The sequence below is a fragment of the Zonotrichia leucophrys genome, chromosome 6 (genome assembly GCF_028769735.1).
Source record: "Zonotrichia leucophrys gambelii isolate GWCS_2022_RI chromosome 6, RI_Zleu_2.0, whole genome shotgun sequence".
Classification (NCBI taxonomy): domain Eukaryota; kingdom Metazoa; phylum Chordata; class Aves; order Passeriformes; family Passerellidae; genus Zonotrichia; species Zonotrichia leucophrys.
This window is the reverse complement of record NC_088176.1, coordinates 1,170,001-1,180,000: the sequence shown is the minus strand read 5'-3', so window position 1 is coordinate 1,180,000 and position 10,000 is coordinate 1,170,001. Positions and strand designations below refer to the sequence as shown.

The 10,000-nt window shown below is 42.8% G+C and overlaps 1 protein-coding gene across 10 annotated transcripts in view; it reads right to left on the bottom strand.

Moving 5' to 3' along the window:
- Positions 1-10,000, bottom strand: part of EBF3 (EBF transcription factor 3) — a 122,934-nt gene that overhangs the window by 40,021 nt on the left and 72,913 nt on the right. For 6 of the 10 annotated variants that reach the window (XM_064716700.1, XM_064716701.1, XM_064716703.1 and 3 more), the window contains exons 7-8: positions 5,423-5,504; positions 2,383-2,500 (exon numbers count right to left, since the gene is read on the bottom strand). In XM_064716700.1, coding sequence (XP_064572770.1) covers positions 2,383-2,500; positions 5,423-5,504 — 200 coding nt within the window. Of the gene's footprint in view, positions 1-2,355; positions 2,501-5,422; positions 5,505-10,000 lie in introns of all 10 variants that reach the window. The other 4 variants (XM_064716697.1, XM_064716706.1, XM_064716702.1 and 1 more) reach the window with 1 other exon arrangement.

Sequence of the window (10,000 nt, the reverse complement as noted above, 5' to 3'; positions counted from 1 at the left end):
TCAAGCAAGCCAGGTCAGAATTTGGGGAATTTTCTTTCAGGTCGCACCCATTCCCATTTTAAGAGGTGGGAACTTATTCGGGGCGCACTAAAATCCCGGGAAGTTGGGTGGTGATTTCTGCGGGAGCAGAAGCATCATTTCCTTAGCATGGTCCTGCTCATGAGGACCCTGACATCTCCTCAACCCCACCAACTTCCAGAGTGTGTGGAACTCTGGCCCTGCCATTCCCTCCTCCATTCAAGGGCCTCGGGATTCTCTGCCGCCCTGTTCCAGCAGCGTTTATTTACTCTGAGTTGTTCCCTTACCATCATTGTTATTAAAAGTAGGACTTTAAGGAGCAGCCGTTCAGATTTTCACATTCATTTGCAACGGTGCAGCTTACTCGACTGAGCATTTATGGGATGTTAGGCAAAGAGGATTTGGCACTGTGTTTTTTAACATTTAAAGAAAGCAAATCAATTACCGTATCGCCAAGAAAAGGAGCTGTTGGTAAGTGACATTTATGTAGATTTTCTGTAGCATGGAAAAGTGGCCTTTATTTTTCTAAGCGATATTTGCTGCTCAGAGTCAAATTCTTTTCATGCAGCTTACAAAAATAAATACTCGTATTTTGCTAAGATCATAATGGCTCATTAGAAGAGGCTGAATTTGGACCTAGACTAAAACCTAACACCACAGGGCTGAGCATGCTTACTTGAACCTATAATGTTGCTAGTTCTGGCTCTCTGGGGAAGGAGAGGACGAGGGGAGAGGATTCAGCCTTCTTAATTGTGAACCTCATTAGTGACGGTTGCTAGGCAAAACACACACCTACTTTCCGCGCATATGAAAGAGATAAACAATACGTCATAGACCATAATGACTCTGGTGCTCAGGGCGACCTTTAATTATTATATTTTTGGTCTCTTATACCTTAGTTATTAATGCAGAAAAACAAATTAGGGTTGTGTGTGTGTGCGGACCGCGGCAGATTTGTAAATGGCTTTCCATTTTTTGATGTCTAGATCGCATTTCCTTCTGATAGTTGGTGCTCGCCTCATTCATTCCCCTCCCTGCCCGTTGGTAAATACTATTTGAAACGTAAAACGACAGTGATTGTATTAGCAGCTTAGTATTGTTATCACTTTAATTAATTTTATTAGTGTAAAAAGCCATGATCCTGTCAGTGTGTTAGTATCAACTCGCAAGAGGAGTCCCGTGGAAGCTGGTGTGCGTGGCCCAGCACGTCAGGCCATAGCAGGTTTGAGAGTCTAACTCTTCCAGAACTCAAGATGCATTAAAATTAAGTGTATTTCAATGTGCACCTAAATTTTGGGCAACACTGAACTCTTCAGGAAGTTGGACAGGATGATCCTTCTAACTGAAAATATTCTATTCTATTCTATTCTATTCTATTCTATTCTATTCTATTCTATTCTATTCTATTCTATTCTATTCTATCCTATCCTATCCTATCCTATCCTATCCTATCCTATCCTATCCTATCCTATCCTATCCTATTAAACAGAGGTTCCCTGAGAACTGGTTTGCATCCCTACACTGGTATATTTTACAGTCCAAACAAAGTGATATTTAAATCCAAATGACTATTTTGGGCTTTGCAGGACAATAAATACATGTGTGCACGTGTTCAGGCGCAGCTGCAATTGTGTGTGAGTGATTCAGGGGCTGATGGGCTCCAAAAAGATAGGATTTCACAATTCTGGATTTTCAGAGACACTTTCCATTCTCCTCTTCATCTCAGCCTATCTTCTTTTAGCAGTTCAGGCAAGAAGTCAATCACATTGAGTCAGGCTGAAGAAAAACATTTTATGCTGTTTTTCTCATCCAAACCCCCTCCTGCCGTAATCTGCAGTAAGGCCCAGGCACAGGAAATTGACCTCACAGTAAATTCTTTACGGATTCGGTCATGTTTTTACCATCCACTTAAACTTGCATACATAACCTGAGACTGTACCTCTGGATCAAGGAATATGACAAGCCAAAATAAAATCAAGTCAAATTAAAGAGCAAGAAAAAGCTGCAAGCAAAACAAGACTGAAATAAAAAAAAAAAAAGGAGAGGAAATAAAATAGGAAAAGATGAAAAATTGGTTGTGACTGCAAAACTGTAAGTATTAAATAAAGAAAGAAGTCAGAAGCGTCCGTGTTGTAGTTGACAAGGGCTGAGAAATACTAATGGACTTTTTTTAATGGGTGCTTTGATGGATGAGAGAAGAAATGATGTAAAAGTAAATGTAGTGGTGTCTCAACATAAAGTATGGTGAAAATAAAAAAAAAAAGGGAAATAAAAAAATAATAAAATAAAAAAAAAGCATTGCAAATAAAAAAAAAGGACATGTAAATGTGTGCCTACCATTTTCCAGATAAGAAGGGGCCGTACCTTCTGAGGGGTCAAGGCGGCGAGCCCGCCTCCCGTGTTTGGAATTGTTGTGTACAAACATGTTGTCTGAGACAGCCAGCACGTGGCCATCCACATTGACTGTTGTTGATACAACAACCTGGAAGAGAAAACAAAACCCCACATTTCAAAAATCCTGCAGATTTTCCCCGAATCAGGTCTCGTAAGACAAAACAGCATCCTGTTACTTTTCTGTTTCTATTTAAACCGAGTGAATGACATCTCTGAATACATCTTTGTTTACGTGGCGACCACTGGTGATTTTTAACTCACAATTGTTTCTCTTCAGAACCTGCTACACTAATTAGAGTTTAATCTCCTATTATGCTAACAAATGAATTCAATTCAGGGAAATATTCTTCTAGCCATTAGTTTCAGAAACACCCCTCTAGCCACTCATTTTAAAAGCTGCTGTTTTGATTGATCTGTTGATATATTGATTAGATAGTTTATCTAATTAAAATTTGTTCACTTGAGACTGTCTTCAAATGAAGGGTTGTGAGGATTCCAAATAAAAAAAGCTTAATAAATCAAGAGCCGTTGTAACTCCCCATTTTTTCTTCAGTAAATGATCTCCAGGTCAGTTTTACAATTACATTTAATGTCTGATAATGAACTTTTTTGCATCTGAAAAGGCCGAGTTGAATATGAATAGTGAAAGTGTTTTCAATCCATGAAAAGTATCCCTTCTCAAGTTCATTTGGATGGTGATTGACCCTGGTATGTCAATGGAATTTCCTCCTTTATTTTTGAGTGAAAGGCTCCTATTCTTGTGTCCAGGTTCAGAGTCCGGCCATAGAAGAGATGATGGATAGGGCCTCCTTCGGCTTCCAGCTGCTTCTCAGTCGAACACGGCAAAGGAACATATGCAAAAGGCACAACCTTCCCGATGCCAACACCTCCGCCATGGAGCCGTGGGACTCCTTCCGGAAGCGCCAGCCCTGGAGGAAACCGCGAGCTGCGCGTGGTTCATGTGGAGCCCGGCTTGGTGGGTGCATCACTGCCATCCCAGACTGACATTTACATCTTATTTAAATACTCCAGCGTGCGCCCTTCGCTGTGGTTCCAGGTTGTCTAAAGGAAGCGACCGCTGCAGATTTTCCTTGGGGGTGAGTAGAGTCCGTAAAGTCACTGCCTAAGTCAGACCTTATCAACACAGCTGGTGAGGGCAGACCAAGGCGGGACAAATCACAGTGTCCACCTTCCTTTTATCTAAATTTTGGTTATAACAAAGATGATTGCAGGGTTCTCCCACCAGCTTCTAAACCAAAACACTCAATGAACACAAATGGAAGGGCAGCAGAGAGCCTCCTCCAGCACAGAGCTGGTCCAAGGCATCAGAAGAAAATTCTTGTCTGCTTCTATGTTTTGGATCACCTCTGATCCTGTTTCTTATTCACAAGCCATAATTAGCTCTGAGCTATCACAGCACCTTTTCTGTGTATGCTGCCTCCTTGGAGACAGCCATCTGCGGTACCCTTTAGAACAGCCCCAGGGCAGTTCTCTGCCAGGCTGCTCTGCTTCCCCAGCTCTCCCCTCCCAGAAGTGGACACCTTCCCTCTTGTCAACATCCACTTCGGAGAGTGCTGAGGTTGCACGCTCGGCTCGGCCGCAGAGCTGCTGCCAGGCCACTGGGCTACCCTCTTTCACTCTTAATGAGATTCCCAGACTTCCAGAAATATTGCGAAACATGCAAGCGTGATTTCCAGCCAGGATTTCTGGGTTCGGTTCCTAGAACACGGTGTATTAAAGAGACAGAGCAAGGTGTATATGAAAATGACAACTATTTTTGTTCTGTCATGTCTATATAGGTCAGCCACCAAGGGAAAATACTGTAGTTCAGCAAAAGAAAGTCGACGTGCTACGCTTTGTTATATCGCCTCACTCCTGCAGTGCACCTCCACAAAGGTGCTGAGGCAGGGAAACCAGGTAAAAATACTGTTCAAGATCTGACATCCTGTTAAGTCCAGTTAAACCTTCTGAGAGGCAGGGAGATTAGCTAAAGAGACCCAGGAAAGTCTTTCTAGTGCCTACTGGCTCCATTGTCGACCACAAGATCACTCGTGACTGATGCTTCATTTAGTCATCAGTGAGACAAAGAGGACATTTCCACTCATTCCAGGTTTGACCTTCTGTTCTGTTCAGATGGATCAATACCACCGATGCCACGTGAAGCTGAGATGCATGAAAAATGGAAGCCTGGCTCGATTGTTTTGAAGGAATATTTTTTTTTTCCAGCTACAGATCTTTTCTGTTGGCTGGCTCAAGGGTGCTGGCTTTCCCGGTTGGTTGGCTGTGCATGAAAACAGATGTCACATGTTTTGCTATCAAGTTTAACCACAAGTAATTCTTCTCCAAACTGAGAAAGTCCTGAACATCTCAATACTACTTTATTGCTGGAATCAAATATGAATCATTGTGAAATATCTTGGAAAACAACAAAAAAAGGCAGTTATTTCCTAATGAGCTTTTTGAATGACCCCAGATACAGAGGAAATCATTTGTCCATCCCGTCAGCTGCCTCTCTGTAGTGCTATGATTCACCACAGGATATCTCAAAAGCTGTAAGGAGAAAGTGAAGTATTAAACACTGAAACAAAAATCTGTGGGTTGGGCCGCCACTGCTGGATCTACAAGTTGTGAACCAGAGAAGTGTGAGTTTCAAACTTCCCTGTGCTCCAAAGTTGTGTTCTTAAAGTAAGGTCAAACTACTCAGTCTAAGCAAAACCTCTGCAGGTCTGAGCAAAGAGCACACCACAACACAAGGTGATAGTGGGAAGGAAAATTAGGGAAATAATTCCTAAGGGAAGATCCACTTGCTCCAACATTGATCCATTACAGCCCCCTGCAGAACTTCAGAACCAGCACTTAAATTAATGGGAGCATGTAAAATACTGACAGCATTTTTTTAAGCACTGGAACAACACTGATTTGAAGCATTGACTGTGTTTTTTCATAAGTTCCAGATGAAGATGGGATCAAGTCTTGTATACACCATTCATGCATTTAAAGGAATCTGTACCTGGAATCTTCGCATGTCTCGTGGGTTGCCTGCATTCTTCAAACAGTTCTGATTGCACTTGAGGAAAAACTTTAGAAAGAATCTATAAAAATACAAAATTGAAATCTATTAGATTCATCAAAATGTAAATCCAATTTTTTAGAAGTTTAATAAAATCTAATCATAAATAGTTATACCCCAAAGAATACTGGTAGTGAAATATTACTTTCCCATTCGTTAATGAACTTATTTTAAAGCATAAGATCTCTGTCATAAACAGAACATTATTGCCAAGGAAAGGCAAATTTATATTTTTAATTTTTCAACAACTACAAATGTATTGACTCCAGGCCATATCCTTAGCTCGGTGTGGGAAAGTTGATTTCAATGACTCATTGACTTCAAAGGCAATGACTTACACCAGATGAGAATTTGTCTCTATTTTTTTAATACTTTTCATTTTTTTCACAACTTATATTAGCAGTAATGACCTCTACGTCGAAAAATTCCAAAGGTAACGATCAATCTTCTGAAAAACACTTGGCTTTGCCTCCGGTTTGGAAACTCGAGCTATTCAAAGGGACTCGATCCAACTCCTGCTGACTCCAGGGAGATCCAGGCAGGATCTGCCCACCGGCAAGGCCCCGGCTCCCTCATTGTTTTTGAAAGGGAAGGAACATGGCAAATTAGGCCCTGTCTTACGACCTCTTCAACCTTTGCCAGCCTTCAGCTGTGAGGAGTCGCTCTACCCAGGGATCGAAATCCAGCTTATTTCTGCTGAGCGGCAACCAGCAATTATTTAGGACTAACCCTTATCATCCAGGCATCTCCCCATAAACCGTTTTTGCAGCAACGCTGCCTCAGGGGAGCACAGCAAGCACTTAGAGGGAAGGGGGAAGCTTGGCAAGATGGAAACTCCTTTCTGCACCGCAGGAACGAGCTGCTCTGGGAAGGCTCCACCCTGCAGGTGAAGCAAACCGCGGGATCCTCAGGAGGACATTCGCAGCCTGGCATCATCTTTTTTACTTATGCGCTCATGTTTTCATCTTTCATAATAAAACTATGTCTTAATTAGGTTTTCTGGCTAATGACTGACCACTAATGACAAGCGAAGCTCAGGATTTTCTCCTCAGGCAGAGTTCCTCAGATGCTCCAGTCCAGCAGCTCATGCTGCCCAACTTTGCACATGCTGGACAGCAAGATCAGCCAGAGCTTCCACGTTCAGAATATGAACAACTTTGATTTATTCACTCATGTCAGTCTTCATAAGTGACTGGGACTATTCTTGCTGCACACACCTCACAGAAGCTCCCATGTGCCAAGAACATTCCGGGCAGGAGGGGAGGCAGGAGCATCTTCCCTCCTTTAGCACCCAACAAGGCCCAGCCATGGCCAGCAGAAAGAACAACAGTGGCTGCACCACATCCTGAGCAGCTTTGAGGGTCATACAGGAACACCCCTAACCAAAAACTTTTAATCCCAGCTCTTCCTCCTCCATTAAACCTTGAGCAGCACCCTGATGTTACCCCAGGACACGAATGCTGAAGGAGCAATCTCTCATATCAGAGAGGCAAGCAGGAAAACAACCAGGTTTACTGAAACTGCATAAATAAATCGATGCTGACAGTTCAGCTGAATGCACATTTCTTTAAAACTTCCTATCCCAAAACCTGTGAAGGGGTTTCAGCTGTCGAGCTGAAAAAGATCTGGATCTCTGTGGTGGATGACATGATCTCCTAGCTCAGATGCTCAGGTTTTCTGGATGCTGTTGCAGGGATATTATCAGTAACTCCATGAAACTGCCTCTATGTAAGACACAAGTTCCCCCTAATTTTATCTGCCATGTTTTGGAGGTTTTTTTGTGTTTTGGATTAGTTTTGTTGTTGTTGTTATTTGAGATACTTATTCTCTCCAGATCATTTGATTATGGGCCAGGTTCCTGCGATTGCAGGGGGGTTGAAGCTGGATGATCTTTGAGGTCCCTTCCAAGCCAAACCATTCCACGATTTTATTATTCCAAAGGTAACGTCCTTTCTGTCAGACCTCTATTTGGTTTTGCAGAGCTCCCACCACCCAGACTGAGAGCCTGTGCAAGGCCCAGTTGATGCCCAGCTCCACACAGAACCACCCAGTTCTGGGGAGCCAGGAGATGGGACCAGCCTCCAGCTTTACAGCTCCTTAGTGCCACATCCAGGCTGAAGAGCAGTATCTTATCTTCTTCTTTTTTCTTTTTTTTTTTCTTTTTTTTTCTGATCTCAAATGGGTGTTGTGAGGCTTATTGAGCTAATGTTTGTAAATTGCTCGGAAATTCTCCAATGAATTGTGCACTAGGAATGCTAAGTATTGCTCCTCGTGGGTTGTTTTTAGCGTGAAGCATTCATGATGAATTGTTTCTATACAGAGAGCTCACATCCTGTCAAAGAAAAAGGGCCATTAAGCACCCTTTCACTAAACATCAACTGGAACCGGTATTTGTTCCATTATTTGGTGAAAAGGACCCACTCTTGGTGAAATTAGACATCATCAAGTTTATTAGGATGGCTCTGAGCACCGGGCTAAATATTGATGCCGGGCTGGAGTGAACAGAAGCAGCGCTCTCATTTCAGCTCCACTACATTCCTTGATGCTGGGATATTTTATTTCTCTCTTTACCCTGTGCTTTCAGAGCCCAGGGAGCACAGGTGGCATCAGGACAAGCATTTCAGAGGAAGACAAGCTAAAAACCACATTCCCAGGCAGGGTGTTCCTCACTGCCAGGAGGAGAGGATTGACTTGGTGGTTGCTCTCAGCTGTGACCACCAAGGACTGTGGGCACTGCAAACCCATCCCTCCCATCCCAACCACGAAGAAGCAAAGAAGCAAGGACCTGGATCAGGGCTCTGCTTGGTCTCACCTCAAACTTTGAGACAAGAATGAGAATTCAAGCCCTTCTAGGTTTGGCTTTCCCTGTTATATTTTGTATTATAAGCAGAAATTTTAGCCTTCTTTAATAAATACAGCCGTGCAAAACAGCCTTCCCAAGCAGGCTAAGCTGCTCCTAAAATACTGATAGGGAGAAAAATGCACTCTTTGCCATGTCCCCTTGCTCTGATTTTTTCCCACTGCTAGAATGGGGCCTGCTACCCTCTTAATTAAAATGTATTACCTTCCACAAGACTCCACTATTTTAAGCTAAAATTTACATCTTTTATTAACTCACCTCACCTATACACTTAGCTCTGATGCCTCTCGCCGCCCATCTGCCATCCACATACAGTGAGTCACTTGATATTCCACCCACCAATTTTTCCTAACAACCACTGTGCAATTAAACTCAACACGTTCTGTTGCGAGGTAAATTAGGCACACCTGCGGCCAGCCTGCATTTGAACCGCATCAGAAAAGGACCTAACAAGGTGAGAGCAGTACCACAAAGTTATAGGCCTGTCAAGCAATTAGGTTTTCACTTCTGGGACATCCGCACAGTGCAATTATGCTACACATTACAACCTGGCTAATCTTCTGAACAAATGTCATGTCTCGGAGAAGCGAGGAAAAGCAGTTCATCTGCAAATGTGGCTGCTCTTAAGCCTCCACCTTATGCACATAACAACCTACAGGAGACTTTTTTTTTGTGAAATGAAAGATGGGCTTTTTCCATAGAAGATTTTTTAAACCCTGCAAGTGCTTTTTCATCCTGCTCACCTCTTCTTAACCTCTGTGAGAGGAGGTGTTGTAGCAAATAGACCAGAAAGACTTTTGTACTTAAATTTCAACACTAAGCAAGAAAATCCTCCCTGCTAGAGGCACGAGCAGTGGCTTCAGTTTGGTCCAATTCAAATACTGCTTGGCTAAAGGAACATTTGTGGCAGAAAACCGCCTATTACACCCCAGAAACACCATTAATAAAATGTATTTCCACCAGACCACAAACCGAAGCGTCACTCATGGAAATAAACCTCAGCAGGAAGCAAATGCTTCATTCTTTTTATTTCAGACATGGAGTCTGAGTGTCCTGGTGGCAACACCCTGAGCCAAACTCTGCCCTGGAGAGAGGTGGGATCATAAGGAAGTCAGTGGAACCATGCAGGGACAGGCATCTTCCATCCCTTTATCCAGTAGGATCTTCCCAACACCCAACTCAAACCAGAAAGAAGACACAAAACCTTGCCAGCCCTGCAGACAGCGTTTTGTTTTACTCCAATAATTCCCTTTCGCTTTTATCTGTATTTCAGGTACACAGTTTTGTTGTTCAATTAAGCCTGCAGACGAGATCTTGCTGTACTACAAAATACAGAATTGTTAAGATATGACAGGTCTGCTCTACTTTCACGAGTAAAAGAGATGGGATTCGGATCATTATCCGTGATTTTGAAGTTCTTTGGAGGAGAAGCTGTCCACAGGGGCACGGTGCTGTTAGGGGGTGGAGGAGGGAGAGAGCAGGAGAAGAGGAGACATTTGAAGTCAAATGGTAATTCTCATCCTTTACTCGATTACCCTTTAATTGGCTTTTTCCTAAGAAATATCTGACAACCACTTTGCATATCTCTTTTCCAGAGCCTAGTAAACAAAGGATTTAATACTCTTGTTATGAAAGGAAAAATCTTTCCTCTGTCAGAA